The following is a 19,870-nucleotide window of genomic DNA, read 5'->3' on the forward strand; positions in this document are numbered from 1 at the left end:
AACGACTCAGCGAAAGGTCTCTATGGAGTTGTTGAAAATGTCCACCGAGTAATTTTTCATTACAATTTTATTGTAAGCTAAACACGCTAAATGTTTTCGACATAATCAGTTAACAGGCCAATTAAACCATGACAAACGTGAGATAGGCGTGTGAAATGGATATTTGTTTCAAGTCAACCTTGTATAGGGATTTTAGGCAAGCAATACCGTCTGAATTATGTATAACCTTGTTACACTACATCCATGACGTCCAGCGGCGGATTTACCAGCAGTCTGAGTAGGCTGGAGCCTAGGGCTTTTTGGGGAGTCACATTTGGGAAACAATTTGGGCTGACCAGAGGGGGGGGGGGGTCAAATTGCTGTAATCTGCTTACGTCATACGTAAACGGCCTGTTCCCTCAATCAACAGATATATACTCAGTCCTACTACTGGTCACAGGCTGGGAATTGGTTGGTTTGGGTACAATTCTGTGATCAAACCCACACATTATTTCATATGCATTTTCAACGAAATTGTTGGTATGAAAAATATTCTAGGAAATGTAAATTGTAGGCAAGAGCGGCAAAAACTTCACAGCTTATATATACCATGAACATTTGACAATCCGCCACTGATGACGTCACGTCACAATTCAAGTGCAACGATGCCTGTTCATGGACGTTCAGTCACCAACATGTCCCCTGAGGTAGTGTGGATCTCAGCTACGTTTAATTATTGCGTGTTGAACGGAGACAAATAATACGTCAGCTGGCGTGCTGTTCTGCAGCGTGTTGCGCTTCAAATGTTAAACAAATGAATGCACTATGTCTTAATAATTGATATTGGCGCCCTCTAACGAAGTGTGTCAAACCCAAATTCGATGTTCTTGAATATCCATGTTCCACTTGAGTAGTTGTATGAAGAGAATGCTCGCTAAAATTGCAGCCTATTTTGTAAGACCGCTGTCGTTGAATCGCTCTCGAAGACTAATCAAACCAAATTCTATCAAAAAAAGGATTTTTTTAGCCTACGAACTTGCAGCTGTAGCATTAGTTTTTTAATATTTTAAAGAGATTTCAGTTAATACAGCGGTCGTTCGAAAAGTGTTTTAAAATACAAACTTCAATATGTTTTAACATATCCATAGCCATAAATGTTAAATTAAAAGTTAAAAAAATTAAATAAAAATGAAATTAAAAACAGCCTTTATTCGAGTACTACATAATCAGGATTACATGAAGTCCATGTCAATATGATTAACATTAGTACTCCATCTCCGGAGTGCAGGCCTCCTCCAAATTCTTCCATTTGTCTCTCATCTTCCCCGCTATCCCATTTATTCTAATAGTTACATACACAATCTTATATTGATTGTTTTAATTAGAACTATTTAATACAGCAGTGTTGGCTTCAGCGTGCGTCTCTCATCCCTGAAGTCGTTGGTTCGATCTCGGCTGTGCACCAATAGACTTTCTTTCTATGTGCGCGTTTAACATTCACTCGAACAGTGAAGGAAATGGTGAGGGCTGACTTGCCTTTGACTCAAAAAGTCGACGACGTGCGTCAGGTACAGGAGGCTGATCACCTACTTGCCTATTAAACTGACAAATGATCATCTAAGACCGCTGGTCGCCTCGCTGGGCCTCCCCCGGGGCCACCGGGGGTCTCACCCAGCGGAGCTTGACCGCGAGCCGCGTAGCTGCCCGAAACCAACGATCAAGACACCAGGGCCAAGTCGAGAATACTCCTTGGCCCCAAACCACCGGATTTGACACTCCGGACTCTAGTCTGACCCCATCGGCTGCGCGCAGCGAGTTGAGGCCAACGTCTCCTCGCGCGCTGATAAGGATTAGATATCCGACCACGTACCGCCCTGTATCAGCAGGGCGCGAAATACCACACCACCCGAAGGGGGCATAGCCCCGAACGGGCCTAAACACACCCCTCTCGAGGGAGTGTGTAGCAAATTCCACGACGATGACGAATGATCATGTTATACATAATTATCACAGTGTGATACATAATTTTTTTAGAAGATTCACTTTAGAATCCAATTATGACAAGAATTTTAACAGCTTTTTTTAATTTCAAACAAAAATGTTTCTTTTTTGTTTCCTAGATCAGTCTCTGACGTCGGAACAATCTGTCCTGCTTCTCGATCCAGACGCAAGCCTGAAAACACCAGATAAACACTACCGACTGAGTGAGATCACCATGGCATACGGTTTTCCGGTTGAGGATCCGGAGTCAGGTTCTGCTGAAGGTTACATTGGCGAGGATAATCAATTTTATGGTGTTCTACATATAGGTATAAATATATAAATAGTTCTGTACTACTTTTCCAGCGCAAAAGTTTTTTTTTATAGAACAGAGGGTAAACGGGCAGAAGGCTCACCTAATGTTAAGTGATACCACCGCCCATGGGCACTCTCAATGCCAGAGGGGTCGTCAGTGCGTAAAAGGCCAGCATTTTAAGAATTGGTACGCTCTTTTCTTGAATGACCCTAAGTCGAATTGGTTCGGAAATACTTCAGTGGGCAGCTGGTTCCACATAGTGGTACGCGGTTAAAATGCTCAGCCTTGCGATTCTGTAACTCACTTTTCGAACTCACACAGCGGTTTTCGCATCAGCGGTCGCTCTCAAATCAGTCGTGAAGCAGTCATTTTATGATTTGGCATTCTGATAAAGAATAAAGTACAAGCTCCAACCTATTCAGAATGCCAAATCATAAAATGACTGCTTCACGACTGATTTGAGAGCGACCGCCGATGCGAAAACCGCTGTGTGAGTTGGAAAAGTGAGTAACAGAATCGCAGGGCAGTCGTGGAACGACGGACGTCGAGGTGATACGGGGGTAATTTGGTATTCTGCCTCGACGTGTGCAGTGCGTGAGACGTTTTTATGTTTTTTAAATTATGTTTTTATTCCAGGAAACAGGACGCTACACGCTGACCCCTACGGGCGCGATGACCCCAACAAACAGTTTGGGGCTTATGAAAATGACTTTATGCAGGCCCCACGAAGCGTGCATAGCGAATCTCAGGTGATCTCGGCTACATGTGACGGTAGGGCTCTCAATACCAGTAATAACGCTCAGGCTATGTAGAATATTCTGGTAAAAGAAGATTCATCAAAGAAGTAACATCAATTTATATTTTATTAACCTTTAAAAAATCTTTCGCCATTAGAATCAATTATCCCTGATGAACCTAATATTATTGTGAAAGTGATGTGTGACACGTACGTAAATAACTACAAAAACGTCCAGGATAATCTCTATTGCTTATTTAATAAAATAAATATTAAGCCGGGGCTAGCCAATGATAACACTATAATATAGTCATACTCAATGGGATTCTCGATTTATATGAAGTTTACTCTCATTAAAAACATACATGGGAAAAAGATACATGAAAACATAAATAGTAAAAATGTATACTATTTTTACTATTATTGTATTAAAGTCCTACTAAAAACGTCGGCGTATTCGAAACGGTTCCACTGCTACTCAGCGTATCTCAGAAGGCAAGCTGTTGGTAAAACTATGAAATAAGTTATACGTGGGTAACACTGAAAATGTTTAGAACTAGCCAGTTAGAAACATTGCTAATGAAAACTTTTTTTGAAATTCAATTTTAGAACTCTTTGGTAACCTAATGTATTATATTACATTCATTTGTCATTTGTTTTTGTCAATTGGCGGAAAATCTAAAACTCTTGTTACTCTGCGTATCTCAGAAGGCAAGCTCTTGGTAAAACTATGAAATAAGTTATACGTGGGTAACACTGAAAATGTTTAGAACTAGCCAGTTAGAAACATTGCTAATGAAAACCTTTTTGAAATTCAATTTTAGAACTCTTTGGTAACCTAATGTAGTATATTGCATTCATTTGTCATTTGTTTTTATGATTTGGCGGCAAATCTAAAACTCTTGTTACTCTGTGTACTGTGTGCGCAGTTTTTGCCCCCCCCAGAATACGAAGGGCAGCCTGTGCATCCACCACCGAATATTGATTGTTCCGATGATGGACGCTCAGAGGGGGATTCTCCACAGCGGAAACGTGTGGTACCCCCCTGGGGTAATCTCTGTTTGAACTGCACCTTTTTGGGGGTTTATGGGCTCCGGGAGTCTCACTCACCGCACGAAACGCGAGTACAACAAGATAAACTTATTGTATCACTTCACGCCGGTTTTCTGTGAGACAGTGGTGCTGCCCCGGTCGTGCCTGCCCATTTGGCTGAAGCCCGAAAGCAACAGCATGACACTCCCACTAGGAAAAATGTATGTAATCAAAATTGTGTGAAGGAGACCAATAAATTACTTTCTTTAGGATTGTATTTAATTCTAAACACGCCCTTACTCTATAATCGATTCTAATACTTACAATCATTTTAATATTTCAGTACGATTCAAGCTTCAGTCATTTGATGCAGTTAGAGGAGAAGAAAACCGGTGTGGCACAAGCAAGAATATGTGAATTGCTTCTCTTGGCGGATAAAGAGTTCTATGAAAAAGTAATATTTATTATTATTTGGAAATCCCCTGAAGCTTGAATTTATGTTCAAAAATCTAAAGTAAAAATTAAATAAATCGGTGGCGCTACAACCTCTTTAGGTCTGGGCCTTAGATTTCAGAATCTGTTTCACGATCATTTTATTCAATCTAAGGCTAGTAGGTGATCAGCCTCCTGTGCCTGACACACGCCGTCGACTTTTTGGGTCTAAGACATGTCGGTTTTCTCGCGATTTCCTTCACCGTTCGAGCGAATGTTAAATGCGCACATATAAAGAAAGTCCATTGTGCACAGCCGGGGATCAAACCTACGACCTCAGGGATGAGAGTCGCACGCTGAAGCCACAAGGCCAATGCTCATTTACACACCAGTTCTTAAAAAATCAAAGTACCTTACGATATTCGAAAACCTCTAACACGCCAATAGGTCAAGCTCATTCCTTTGCCTGACACATGTCTATTGATAGATACACTCTCAAGCGAAATTAGAGAATTATCACTGAATAAATTCAAAACTCTCGTTAAACGTTAATTAATCAATAAAGCTTTTTATAAATTTGACGATTATTTCAATGATCGTAATCCTTGGGATTGATTTGCTCCAGTTAAAATATTTATAGCTGTTCTGCGTTACAAACAATTTGAATGACTCTAAACTTGGCGATTAAAAAAAGTAGCGGAGTTTCTTGCCAGTGTTTGCCCGCTCTACGCTCTTGACTTGAGAACTGGTAGTAAATGTAAATTTAGAATTAATTTGACGGCGCATTCCTAGCGCCATCTGTTTAGAAATAGTAGAATTATTGGAACGAGATTTGACTATGGTCAGTCTGGCGGAGCGTCGTGTCGATGGTCAGCGCGAACATGTTGAATTTCGTTTAGTTTTCGAACGTCAACGGCGAGCGCACCACGTCTGCGACGAATCGCTTTTTGTTCCAAATAATCTTGTGTCTTTTTGTTACAAAACTAATTAAAAGTGATAGATTAAGTGATTCCCTAATTACGAGTGAATAGATTTTAGTGAATTGCTGTAAGGGAGATACTTTTTGTGATTCTATTGTTCCTACCCACATAACAACTTATTGAAGACATGGCTTATTCTTATGATAAAGGGCATCCGCCCATATCAGAAGTGGGATCCCATGCGCTACTGACCGTGCAAAAACAACCACCTGACTAAAATAGCGCCTTGAAGATGTTAAGTAATATGGAAATTTTACTTACCCGGATGTTAGCGACAACGCAACCACCGGTGGCAACTGCTAACGCCCAGTATAGTGCAGTGAAATTCGTAGTTTAATCGGGTAGACGCAGACGCGGATATAGAAGGTTGGTCTTAATTACTGAGCTTAAAGTACTGACTAAACATTTAGAGGGCGTAGATTTCTCTAGCTCTCTAGCAGTGTACTGAAAGGGCGCGCAGCTTGCTTGAGCAAGTTAAATTTGTATGAGCTGACATGGGAGAATGTAAAACAAAGTTTAATGGCTAGATTTTGTAAACCAAAATTATTTCAAGACTTCTTTGATGAAATATTGCGTTTTCAAATTGGAACAAAAGAAACTGCAGCAGAATGGCCTGCGCTTATGGAATATGATCGAAACTATACCTAAAACCCGAATCTCAAGATTTTATAACTGGATACGTCATATCGGTCTTATGTCAGAAGGATGATTTGATATGCCGTGAGCTAAACGCATATACTGTCACTATTAAACCTCAGCTGTTTAAAATCTTAAAAGGCATTTCCCTAAAGCGAAGATCGGGTGTTACTGAAATCCAAGAGCCTGATTTCAAGCGACCTAGAATAATTGTGGACGCAAGATTTTCTGGTAAATGTCATTTTTGTAAAATCCTCGGACACCGGCAAGCCGACTGTAAAAAGCGTCTTCAAGAAGATTCTTCTAGGATGACTAAGCAGCAAGATCCGTCAACTGCAACACGTGCCCCCGAGAAAACTTCTACCGTAACCTGTTATATATGCGGTCAAGTTGGACACATAGCAACAATTTGTAAAGAAAAGGAAAAAAAAAGGTGGTGGATCTACTGCAAGGTAATAGGTCAATATCTGCGAACAGTGGCTGTCGAGGGGCACCTTGGGGATGTCATCTGGTGAGTCAGTCTCCTTTTTTTTTTTGTTTGATAGCGGATCGTCTTGCTCGTTGAGAAAAGAGAGCTACTCTACTAAGTGCCCAAGTACTGTGCGCAATCATCTTGTGTATCTTGCGGGCATTGGTGGTGATGAAATAAAATCTACGTCACAGATTTCGAGTGAGGTTAATCTTGAAAATTTTATAAAACTCTTGACATTTCATGTAGTACCAGACTCATGTCTTACCCTGTTATAATAGGTAGGGACATTTTAGAAAACGGTGTGAGCGTCAAAATTAATAATGATAATTTGATTTTTTTTTCAATTTGAGGAACAAGTTAATGTTTGAAGTCTAAAACTGACCTGACCCCACGTGTTCATCGTTGGTGGGCATTTTTCCAAGCCTACGATTTTGATATCATATATCGCGAGGGTCGTGGCATGGAGTACGCGGATTGCCTTTCTAGAAATCTGCTGCCGGACCCCAATAGCTTAGTTTCCGAGTCACAAGTCTCTTCAAAACCTACAATTCAGACAGTAAATTTTGTAGAAATACATCGGCGCTGGCTTTCTGTGGAACGGAAACGTGATGCAGAGGTCCAAGACTTGATTGACAAGCACAATAATGGCGATTTTCCTAAACCGGTTGGTCAGACATGTGACGTTAGGAATGGAGTTCTTTATTAACAAGGAGTAACATTGGGCTGCATTTTATAGCAACTGGCTCCAGCGGGGCAAACGGGCAAGTCAAGCGTGTGATGCGCGCTTTGAAAAGTTTTGCTAGCGATTATCGAAAGCGATCCCAATAGGCGTGACGAGTTGGGTAATGTGCAATTAGCGCTTAATAGTACTGGGTCTACAGTTCGGTATCCGTTCTCAATCTCTAGGTATGTCGAGAATTAGGTGTTCAAGTCCAGATTCAGAACAAGAACAGCGAATTGACGTAGAGTCAGCTAGGCAAGATGCGTCTCCTAACATACAAAGGGCAGCCGCATCCGATACTTTACGATTTGACCAAGGTCGAGCTTACTATCAAGCCATTTTCTAAGGGCGATTTCGTATTCATCAAAAGTTGCGAGCGCAACCAAACTGAGTTAGATAGGAAGTTTCTTCTTATTCTTATAGTGTCTCCTTGCGAAGGTTGGCGATCATCTTGGCTATTTTAATTTTGGATGCCGCGCTTCTAAACAATGACTTGGTGCTTTGACCAAACCAGTGTCTCAAGTTTTTCAACCAGGACGTGCGTCTGCGGCCAGGTCTCCTTCTACGTGCCACTTTGCCTTGTATGATTAGTTGAAGGAGCTCATATTTTTTGGAGTTGCGTAAAACGTGTCCGAAATACTCAAATTTCCTTTTCTTAACCGTCATAAGCACTTCTTTGTGCTTCTGCATTCTGTCCAGCACGGTTGTATTTCGTATGCGGTCTGTCCAAGATATTTTAAGCATACGTTGATAAACCCAGATCTCAAACGCTTCCAGTTTTTTTGGACATAGTCTCTGTCAGCGTCCAAGATTCTACGCCGTAGAGCAGCACAGAGAAGACGTAACATCGCGCAATACGAGTTCTAAGCTGTAAATTTAGGCGCTTGTCACAAAGTTCTTTTTTTTTTTTTAGTTTTGAAAAGGCGTTCCGAACTTAATCAATACTGCAGCGGATTTCGATGCTATGGTCACCTCGACAGACCGAATGTTTGTGATATATTGACTGCAGGCTCCGATACACTGTCCGCAGGATCAGACACGCTTACAGCGGAGTCTGATACCCTAAGTAACATTTCAGATCGCGAAATCTTTGAGCATGAGGTCCGAATTCACGCAGAGCAAGACAGTCCGTAACTTATAGGTATGTGTAATCTGTAAGCACTGAAGTCTACTTAACTATGTTGGCACGATTAGTGAGAAGAGTCATTGAATAACGTGGTGTGTGTGTGTGTGTGTGAAGGTGGTCGAAAGGATAATGTCGTCCGGGCCATGCAGCTGATAGCGGCTGGTCGAAGGGACACATTCATCCGGTCCAACCGTAAGTGTTCATTGGTCGAAAGGATAATGTCGTCCGGGCCACGCAGCTGATAGCGGCTGGTCGAAGGGACACATTCATCCGGTCCAATCTTAAGTGTTAATTGGTCGAAGGGACAGTGTCGTCCGGTCCATGCACAAGTGGCTGGTCGAAAGGACACACCCGTCCGGTCCAATCTTAAGTGTTAATTGGTCGAAGGGACAGTGTCGTCCGGTCCATGCACAAGTGGCTGGTCGAAAGGACACACCCGTCCGGTCCAATCTTAAGTGTTAATTGGTCGAAGGGACAGTGTCGTCCGGTCCATGCACGAGTGGCTGGTCGAAAGGACACACCCGTCCGGTCCAAATTGATACTGTGTGAATAATTGATCCTAAGGATAGGACATGCCGATAAAGAGTGTAATGTTTGTTAAGTGATTAGAAAAAGGTGCCGTCCGGTCCATGAGTGGTCGAAAGGACACACGTTTTTTTTTTTTTTATTTATTCTGATAGTCATAGTTGTATGACAGTAGCATTACATCTAGTAGTCATAGCTTGTCAGGTTGGGCGAGCGGGTAGATTTACTGACACCTGTCCGATTGATTCTGTCACTGTTACAGGACTGCAATCTGATGCGCCCGAGGACGGTCGAAAGTCAGTCCGGCCGTGACGGCGCATTCCTAGCGCCATCTGTTTAGAAATAGTAGAATTATTGGAACGAGATTTGACTATGGTCAGTCTGGCGGAGCGTCGTGTCGATGGTCAGCGCGAACATGTTGAATTTCGTTTAGTTTTCGAACGTCAACGGCGAGCGCACCACGTCTGCGACGAATCGCTTTTTGTTCCAAATAATCTTGTGTCTTTTTGTTACAAAACTAATTAAAAGTGATAGATTAAGTGATTCCCTAATTACGAGTGAATAGATTTTAGTGAATTGCTGTAAGGGAGATACTTTTTGTGATTCTATTGTTCCTACCCACATAACAACTTATTGAAGACATGGCTTATTCTTATGATAAAGGGCATCCGCCCATAAATTTAACATCTTTTCTGTTGACGTTAATAAGTGTTCTTGTTTACCTATATGAATGAAGTTATTTTGAGTTTAAGTTTTGTTTTTATTATCTATGAAGTGGTGCAACCTGGCCTTTTTTCAATAAACACTTGAAACTCAAACTCAAACTCAAAATATCTTTATCCAAGTGGGTAACCAAGTACACTTTTGAATCGTCAAGTTAAATTAATCGTACTTACAATAAAGAAGAAATGTTTCTGTTATCTGTTTCATTTACCCCTTGATAGCACGTGATAACCCATTATATTAAATTTTATAGGACGCAAATTCAAGCCTCAAGCACGTTATACGCAGAATGATGCATGCGGTCGCTCAAGCAGATATAATATTCCGAAATGCCGACTTCGACGAAGATGGTATACCAGATAATATAGGTAATAGTTATTTATTCATGTTTACTATATCATACATATTACTATATCTACGGCTTATGTCACAATTAAACGTTACAATAAAATAAAAATACTAGTACTTTTTGCTTATTGTGACGAAAAATATTACCAGCAAAATAGCGAACAGATTTAGATTTGGCATTCTGATAAACAATAAACTACAAGCTCCCTCCTTATCAGAATGCCAAATCATAAAATGACTGCTTTACGACTGATTTGAGCGCGACCACCGCTGCCAAAATCGTTGTGAGAGTTCGAAACGTGAGTTACAGAATCGCAAGGCAGGTATGAGATAGGCACTTAACAATGCTCCAAACGTGTAAAAGAAGTGTGAAAACCGTGTAGAAGAAAAAGTGTAAAAGAAATAAAAATTGATCCCACTACCGAATATACCCAGCAGATTCGAAAGAGAGGTGCCTGAACTCCTTGGTTTTGCAGACGGCATTTGAAAAATTCTGCTGATTTTAAACCTTGGGAATGAATAAGGGACGATAATTTTAATATTCTGTATTTGCTAAATGATTTAGCAATTTACTAAGAACGTAACACTGACTAAAGATCTCCGATCGTGCAGTGGCATCATATTAAAGTTCTCAAGTCGCTGAGTGCCTATGAGAAATTCCTGTACTAATAAAAGCTAGGTGTTATGTAAATGATCTTTGAATGTTTTCAATGAGTTGCGAATGTATATGTCACCGTAAAATTGCAAAAACCGTTAGATTGTAATCTATCTCGCGAGATTATAAACTGTCGAAAGATTGTGAACTTGACGAACTGCTTACAATTTAACGTATTATTATTCGGTAGTTATATGATATTGTTAGGAAATAAAATTAATCTGTAATTAACCAAATAAGTTTGAATGATAACGAAGTTAGTGTAGTACAATCTACCGAATAATAATACGTTAAATTGTAAGCAGTACGCTGAGGTTCACAATCTTTCGACAGTTTATAATCTCGCGAGATAGATTACAATCTAACGGTGTTTACAATTTTACGTTAACATATATAATACTGTGAACAAAAACCTATCACGGAGTGTCACACAGTACAACACAATTTCACTTTTTATTATTTAACGAGAGGGACACGTGAATTGTACTATAAAAAAAATTCATTCTATTAAATAAACCCTAAATGCTATATAATACTAAGACGTTGTTATGCCATCGCGTTTTAACACACGCCTAACGCCATCTATTGCTCAAACAGATAATTAATTTAGACATACTGTATACAATATCCAATCACTTAGAACACGTCATCGAATATATTTAAACCACACCGTTTAAAAAATAACGGTACTTTTATTTTGGAATCACTAATGATACGGAATAACCTTGAAGTTGTGTGATTAGGGAGCGTTTAAGTATTACGTAACAAATTTAGGGAGGGGGGGGGTCCTTTTGTAAAGCGTTACGATGCGGGGCGGGGATTGAATTACGCGTTATTTTTAATATTATTTTCTACTTACACCACATAATAGTAACTAAAGAGTCACTAGGTGGTCACGAAACGTTTTACTAGACTTGGGTACAGTACTGTACTACTGTACTGAAAAACGTTACGGCGAGTTCATGGGGGGGGGGTCAATAATCTCTTGTTTATTAATCTATACTTGAACGCTCCCTTACAGGTTTTTCAGTGAAGTACATCCTGGTGCTTACATCGGATGAGACAAACACGCAAGTTTTTGGCGATTTACTTCGAAATCGGTCGATTGACGGCAGGGCGTATTTGATGCATTTTGCAAGACTTCGTCGCCTCTCTGAAGTCTGCCTTGGGGTTGCGTTTTCGGGGCATGCTTTTCATAATAGGACATTGGGACTAAGGTACAAATTAAAAGTGGTCTTAAACGGTCATTTGGGTCTCATATGGTACAATTTTTTTTTGTGGTACAATCTAAAGTTCGAATATTCTGCCACAGATAAAGGCGTGTATAAAAGGAATTTAACATAGAAGTTAGACATTATGTGTCATATCATTATAGTAAATTCTTAAATTATTTTATCACTACATCATCACATTATTAATATATAGACAGACATAGACATAACATTTATTACTAACAAAACACACACAGAAACACACAAAATAACAATTATAAAAAAGAAAAAAAAAAGAAAGAGAGATAACAATTTTTTTTGTCTTTTATAGAACAAGGTACGTAATAAGTGTGTAATGCGTGTGTGCTGTGGTTGTAATTGGCCCTGGCTCAGCATTATGCTGAGGAACAGACTGTATATTATTACGTTATCAAATTAATATTAATTATAATGTTTAGATATAGTGAGTGTTGCCCATTTCTATAGAGCTAGCTTTATTAATAACTTGATTTCTATCGAAGCAACAGATATTTTTTTTTAATTGTTTCAGTTTCACGTCATTGGGCGGCGGTATGGGGGGCGCAGCGGGAGGCTTATGCGATAGGCGAGCTTCCGGTCGTTCGTTTAATACACTTGCGTTGGCGCACGGCACGTCAGACGAGAACGAACGTGTGCCTGAGAGGGTCGCCGCGTCTACGCTGGCTCATGAGATGGGTAAATCTTTTACCTAGATATAGTTTTCATTACATTTCATTAGCAGTGGCGCGTCACAATAAATTTTCACCCGCCTTAGATTTTTCTTGATCATTATTGAAGTCATACTTCTTTAGGCCCGTTTACGATGCGCGCGCACCGTGACACAAAATTAACAGAATGAAGTTAGTGGCGCATGTTGGCACGCACGCCGCCTTTGTTCACTGTATTTATATTTATAATATTTATCCACATGCTTTGAGTTTCTACATTTAAAACACGTGTTTTTATTTTGTTTTCATTATACAAGTGTGAATTTTATATGTGCGTCTGAATTATAATCAGAAGTGATTTAAAGTGAATATTTAAATCAATACTAATTAATATTAGAAAATAATAATAAATATAAATTTAATATTAGTAAATATTTATTTCTTTAATTTTTCAAATGTAAACTGAACTTCATTGACTATAATGGCTCCTTTTCCAGTCTTTGATTATTTAATTGTAATTAATTATTTGCACGCAATCAAAAACTATTTTTAATAATGCCAAAGAAGTATAACTTCTTACGCGCGTACATAAGTACACGCACCCTTTTTTTTATTAATGGTGTATTGTTGGCATGTTAGTTCTAATAAAGACATTCTCTTTAAAAAACTATGTTACAATCAGACCCTGTATGTTACCATAACCACGAAAACACTAAGAGAGCTGGTTAACCTAGAATATTAATTAACAGGAATATTCCTCCTAATTATTTAAGTTTCGTGATCCTGTTAACACCTGGAACAAAGACCAACTAAACTTCTAAATCTACTGGACACTTAGTAGAACTATACTGTGGTTTAGTGATATAATTTCTTCAGGACACAGTTTTGGTGCGCATCATGATGATAACTTTCCAAATCCGGAATGTAAGGGCTATCTGATGGGGTCTCAATCGTCCACTACACAAACGGCCCATACTCTGGAGTTCTCGCTGTGCAGTAAGCGGCTCATCGCTGCTACCTTGAGCAGCATGAGCTATTGTCTTGCGGTGACTGAAAGACCATATTGTGGAAATGGTAAGTCCAAAACGGCTATGATGAGGTGTTTGTATTTTAGATGGACCATTTATTTCAAATGTTGTATATTTTAGTAAGGAATCTTGACGCCAGATTGTCCTCGCCGTTTCGCCATTCTGATAGGTTAGCGGCTCTTTCCCTTGGCGTTGCGTCGAGATGTGAGGTATCTCTGCATCTTCTACTGCATTTACCATGGAAAGTGTTGTTCGGACCTGCAGCTGAATTTCATCATCGGACCTCGACGTCCGTCGTTCCACAACTGAGCGTTTTTTAAGCAGTTTTTGCCGCGCACCTCCACTATGTGGAACCAGTGGACCACTGAAGTATTTCCGAACCAATTTGACTTAGGGTCCTTCAAGAAAATGACATATCAATTCCTAAAAGGCTGATAACGCACTCTGGCATTAACCCTCCCAATTGGTATCATTTAACAGCAGGTGAGCCTCGTGTCCCTTTCTCTCAGTTTTGTTTCTTTAGGAATCTGGTAATTCTTATGTCTAAAATATGCTCTTTCTAGGTATAGTGGAAAAGGGGGAGGCCTGTGACTGTGGTCTTCCATTCTACTGCAAGACTAGAGATCCCTGCTGCACCCCCAGAGCTGGTGGAACACTTGATTCTGAGTAATAATAATTGACATACATTGCCATTTAGAAATACCTAATCATTATTGCATTTAAGTCCCGTCACATTATTAAAAAAAAATGAAATTCCTGCAACTAATAATAATGGTGGTTAATGGACTCAGTTTCCGGACTTAGACTATCATTAGGTCCGTTGTGCATTAAGTCCTTGCTAACTAAGCTAGCCAAGGTTTTGAGGGTTGAGGTTTTTGTTACAAATAATCACAATTTTCTATTAAGCATACATATTTGTGACTATATGTGCGACTGCGAAGGCCAAGGTTTCTGATACCAAGGGTCAGAACTAGTCTGTTGCAGAGATTCTTTTTTTTTACTTGGGGAAATGCGAGGGAGGGTAAAACTTGCTGAGTTTCTTGCCCGTTCTTCTCAGAACAAGGCCTCCTGGCGAATTTTGTAAACGTTTTTGACATTCATAAGCATGCCCTAAGCATCAACGCATCTAAACTTAATAAACGTATTTTTATTGATTGATTGAGTGAGTTCACAGTAGCGACATTATCGTATTGGCTTAGTACTGTACGGATAGTGTTTGAATTTTTGTAAATAAATAAATATAGAGACATTAAATTGCAGTGCTCTTCACAAGGAAGGTTGCTCGCTAGCACCACGTGCAAATTGCCATCCGTCTCAGGGCCTCTGTTGCAACGCAGACTGTCACTATGCTAACTTCACAAAGAGTGGCATCGTAAGTATTCTTACAAATGCAATAATTATGAGTTTACGACCCTATTAGTTGTAAGCGCAATCATTTTGAAGTTTGAAGAGAGAATACACGACGGCGCGTATGAGAAAGGCACTATAGGGGTATATTTATATGATCGTTTTATATTTTGTATAGGTACATAATTCGACTGAGGGTCTTTCAAGAGGCGTACCAATTCTTAAAAGGCAACGCACTCGCGAGCCCTCAGGCATTGAGAGTGTCTATTGGTCTAAGATCCCGCTATACAACGACCTTCACCGAGATGCTTATTTAATGAAACTTATTTTATATATAATTTAATATGTCAATAAATATAATCCATATGGGTTGCCTAGCAAATTTCAGTCCAGAGTATTTTTAATTAATTTTAAAAATTAAAAAAAAAAATATTTTTTTAAACATTTCACCGGTATGATTATTAGATAAATTCTATACCAATCGAAAGTATGAAGCCCATAGAATATGCAAAAGTTAGGTTGTTTTTAATCAATTAATTATTTATGTGTTTATTTTTTATGTGACACTAAAGTATATATACATCTTTAGTATAAAAGAAGGTTTTAGTGATACATATATAATACTACCCTGATTAAAAATATTGATTGAAAAAAGTTCAAAAAATTTACTACATGCAAATTATAAAAAAAATTTTTTTTTTTAAATATTAATTAAACATACTCTGGACTGAAATTTGCTAGACAACCCATATGGATTATATTTATTGACATATTAAATTAAATATAAAATAAGTTTCATTAAATAAGCATCTCGGTGAAGGTCGTTGTATAGCGGGATCTTATACTATATGGGCGGTGGGGTGGTATCACTCAAACGGTAACATGGTTTTGGAAAAAAATTACTATTAAAAAAAATCATGTGTCCAATTCACACGTGGGAGAAGTGAAACCTTCAAAAACAAAGTTTTTATAATTAAAATATTATGTAAATTAGACTTTTTCTCTATCTAAATGTAGGATCTTTTCTTTAAAAAAAATATATATTTTAATGTTAAATTTTTATTTATAACTTTAATATCAATCTTTAATTTGGTATAAACTAAAATAATAAAAGTTTGAAATAAATTGACAAGATCCAACGTGGGAGAAAATGAGATAGGAAGCATTATACAGTGTATAAACTTTTAATTAAGTGTAGTACGAAGTTTTCACTTCAAAAAGTTTCTATAATTAATGATTTGTAAATAAAATTGATAAATTATCTAATTTTATAAATAAACTACTTACTTGACTTACTTATTTAATATCCATCAAATCTGTTTTTTTATTTCAGAAAATGTTCAAATACACACTAATTTAAAGTTTATACGCTGTATAATGCCACCTATCGCACTCTCTCCCACGCCAAATCCTATTAATTTATGTGTCTGTCTCTTTTTACTGTCGCTTTCTCACTCTCTCCCACGCCAAATCCTATTAATTTATGTGTCTGCCATTTTTTACTGTCGCTTTTTCCGTTGCATCCGGTTTGAAATCACAACGATTCTAAAGAAGTTTCACTTCAATAAATTATTATTTGCGAGAGACACTGCAGTTGATATAAATTTAATAAACAATGATATGATATATACGATACAAATAATACAAGAATTGACCAAATCATTTGACTAATAATGTAAAATTCCATTAAAGATAAATTTGCGCGCCATTGTGTGTGGTAGAATATGCGAACTTACGATTGTACCACCTTACACATTTTTGTACCATATTCTTGCAATCAATAACTTATTATTATTAACATTAAGTGAACAGTCTTATCGTCATTATCTCTCTTTTCAACACAGCGTAAACACAATTTGACAGAAAGAGATGAACACAATTTGAAAGAGAGTTGCAATAACACTGATTTAGTTTTTAATAATAAATTATAATTTTATAAAGGGTTTTTTGTAGGACTGTACGCGTCAAGCGGAAACCTGTACATGCCCAGACCTTAAGAATTGTAGATGTGGTCTTGGTGGACGCTGTTTGCCAGACGGAACTTGTCAAGCTGCAGAATGCGCTGTTCTCGGACTAAGGGAGTGTACATGTAAGCACACACCCGTAAGTTGTTTTTTTTTTTTTTATTAATATAGTCTGTGCGGAACGAGAACTGTCCTGGGATCGCTGTTACTTTAACCTCAATCAGTTATTATAAAGCGTAATATACATACACACTTACAGAAGAAATATTACATAAATAATTAAAATGTACGACATATATATACTCTGACTTTTAATTCCGTAGAATTCTGACAGCTATCATTTTTTGACATGTCAGAGATGGCAAACCTTTTTGGCACATTATTTAATTTCAATACGAGTCGAAACATCTGAGTCTATACGTACATTATACTGTTAGTTAATGTTTCCATTTTATTAAGTGCGGTGATCGGCGATCCACATTAAGTGGTTTTACGGCGACTGATAATTACGTCCCTTTTCATCACAAACTGTAAAAACGCACAAGTAAAGATAACATTTCTTTAAAGGTTATATAATAAAGCTATAGAATAAAAAGTAAAGTACTTAATTAAAATTAATTCGATATATTGTTCGTGATATTGAAATACATATTTGTTATTTTTGTATTAGGCCCATTGATATACAAAAAACCCAAGATGCACACTCAACGTCTAAAAAACGTCCTCAAAAAATGAGCGCAACATTCTAAATTGTGCGCTCATTTCAAATAGTCTCGCGTCTAATAAGTGGAGTCGATGTTATTTATTTGTGTTTTTTTTTATAAATAAATTTATGTATTTTGGAACTTTTTTGTGTGTAGTTTTTGACTACGTAGCCAATTTAAAAAAAAATTTTAATTTAAAGAAAAAACTTTTTAACCGGATTAAAGTTATGTATTATTATAAATTTACAACTATTTAACATCCAACATATTTTGTCTTCAATTACCGTGACCACGCACGCTGTAAAGCACCCGAAAAGTCGGATAAATTTAAAATTATGTTAAATAGTTGTAAATAAAAAAGTCATGTTCGACTCCACTCAATACCTTGTCCTACCGACCACGGTCGGTCGTAAAATTTTATTGCTTTAAGTACGTATACACTGCGTTGTAATAACAACTTTAAGCAATTCTCGTAAGGTTGATTTTGCAATAATATATGCTTGTAACATATACTGTTATAGAAAGGGACAGAAATAGTGTTTCGGGACACTTTCGAGCGTTACTTTTATTCGAGACTGTGACATCTTGGGTTCTTTGTATATCAATGATTAGGCCACTTGATTAAGTAAATATTTAGATTTACCTTTTTGTAGGTAAAACATAAAAAATACGTAGCATTTTTTTATTGCCCTTATAAGTCAAATTTGTCCCTTTTTCGGTGGAGAACTTAGATTATCATAATGCGTAAGCTTTATTTCCAGGGTGGTACTTTAGGTAAAATGAAAATGTGCGGAGTCTGTTGTCGGATACAATATGGCTCGGCTCTGTGGTGCGTCGGCGCAGAAATTGCGGCTAAATATGCGTTTGAACTAAATTTATTACCGGATGGTTGGCCGGATCCTGAATATATAGGTCGTGAGTTGGAATTTATGAAAATTATGTATTTTTTATTGTAATCCAAAGATAATATTATATTATATGTAACTGGGATTCAGCTACAAAAGCAGGGCATGCGTTGTGATCGGGATATCTTACCGTTCGCACCAGATATAGAAGTTACTTATTATGTTCACATACATAGTTATGTTGTTTAAAAATTAATAGATGAAGTAACCTACTCATTATCGTGTAGTCCTATTTGGTTTTTTAGTAATTTTATAGACATATAGATAGGCGTGATTTATCTTAGTATCAGTGTCGTAACTATAGGTCTACCAGAATCTGATGGCAAAAAAAAAAATTAAAAATTAGCGATTTTCATATGGCAATAAAAGAAAAATTTCATCTGTCAACTGAAATTTTGAGGAATTGTTTTTGGTTTGGCTTCAAATTTCCTTTAAAAAGTGATGAAAATGTCGAAGAAACCTCTTCGATCGCAAGCAAGACATATTGTTTTCAATGTTTATCAAAGAATACTTGATCAACAAGATGCAGAACATACACAATCATCGATATTGAGCCATGTGCAAGCGTTGACTGGTTAGTAGGAATGACACGTCTTGATACTTTGGTTTATGGGATTTTTCGTGTGTATTATATGTTCTAATACTAAACTTTGGTTTATTTCAGGGGTTTCTTATACTACAAATAAACTTGGATAGTTTTGATTTAGAATTGATCAGAAACAAGATAAATGAGTTTTACACTGTTTCTTTCTCTCAAATAGGGATCGATGAATAGCGAAAATCTTGTGAACATGTAATAAACATTGAAAATCTGTTCATAGAACAAGATCGGTTAATTGAGATGCAGGAGGAAAGGTTTATTATAAATACTGCGTTGAAGACTTTTTTTTATGGATGTGCAGTATTTGGAACCATTTTCAAGTTCTTAATTAATTAATAAACTCATGAACAGAGTAATTGGAGTTTTCATCTAAATTTCAAACCCCACATTCGCCACATTTTCAAAAATTATCATTGGATAAATTTTTATATATTTTGCATGTATCACACACAGAATCAGCCGCTATAAGGATAAAAAAGTATCAAAACGTTTTACTCCAATTTCCCCAGTATTGCTAGCGTCAATTTCTTTTTTCCCTTTTTGCCATCAGATCCTGGTAGACCTATAGATATACTAGTCTAGTCGACAAGTTGAAAATGGTACAAAATAGAGATACTGCTCTTAAAATTATGTGCGATAGCTCATTGGATCCGGAATGACATCTAGAAAAATGTGCCAAAAGCGTATACACGCTAATAATAGCACATAAAAAATTGCAAAAGTTATAAACAATTAAAGATGAAAAAAAAATGGCATTTCGTTT

General features: G+C 37.6%; 1 protein-coding gene and 1 long non-coding RNA gene across 2 annotated transcripts in view; both read left to right on the forward strand.

The window, feature by feature from the left end:
• Positions 1–19,870, forward strand: part of LOC125059752 (disintegrin and metalloproteinase domain-containing protein 10-like) — a 47,447-nt gene that overhangs the window by 25,352 nt on the left and 2,225 nt on the right. The window contains exons 2-12 of the mRNA XM_047664300.1: positions 2,100–2,288; positions 2,912–3,024; positions 4,387–4,497; positions 9,912–10,026; positions 11,683–11,878; positions 12,423–12,586; positions 13,435–13,632; positions 14,150–14,252; positions 14,847–14,958; positions 16,887–17,036; positions 18,363–18,516. Of these exons, the coding sequence (XP_047520256.1) occupies positions 2,100–2,288; positions 2,912–3,024; positions 4,387–4,497; positions 9,912–10,026; positions 11,683–11,878; positions 12,423–12,586; positions 13,435–13,632; positions 14,150–14,252; positions 14,847–14,958; positions 16,887–17,036; positions 18,363–18,516 (1,605 nt within the window). The remainder of the gene's footprint in view (positions 1–2,099; positions 2,289–2,911; positions 3,025–4,386; positions 4,498–9,911; positions 10,027–11,682; positions 11,879–12,422; positions 12,587–13,434; positions 13,633–14,149; positions 14,253–14,846; positions 14,959–16,886; positions 17,037–18,362; positions 18,517–19,870) is intronic.
• On the forward strand, positions 18,541–19,567 carry LOC125059547. The gene is made up of 2 exons (XR_007118685.1): positions 18,541–19,080; positions 19,171–19,567. It is a non-coding gene; the product is annotated as an uncharacterized LOC125059547 (long non-coding RNA).

The sequence above is a fragment of the Pieris napi genome, chromosome 20 (genome assembly GCF_905475465.1).
Source record: "Pieris napi chromosome 20, ilPieNapi1.2, whole genome shotgun sequence".
Taxonomy (NCBI): domain Eukaryota; kingdom Metazoa; phylum Arthropoda; class Insecta; order Lepidoptera; family Pieridae; genus Pieris; species Pieris napi.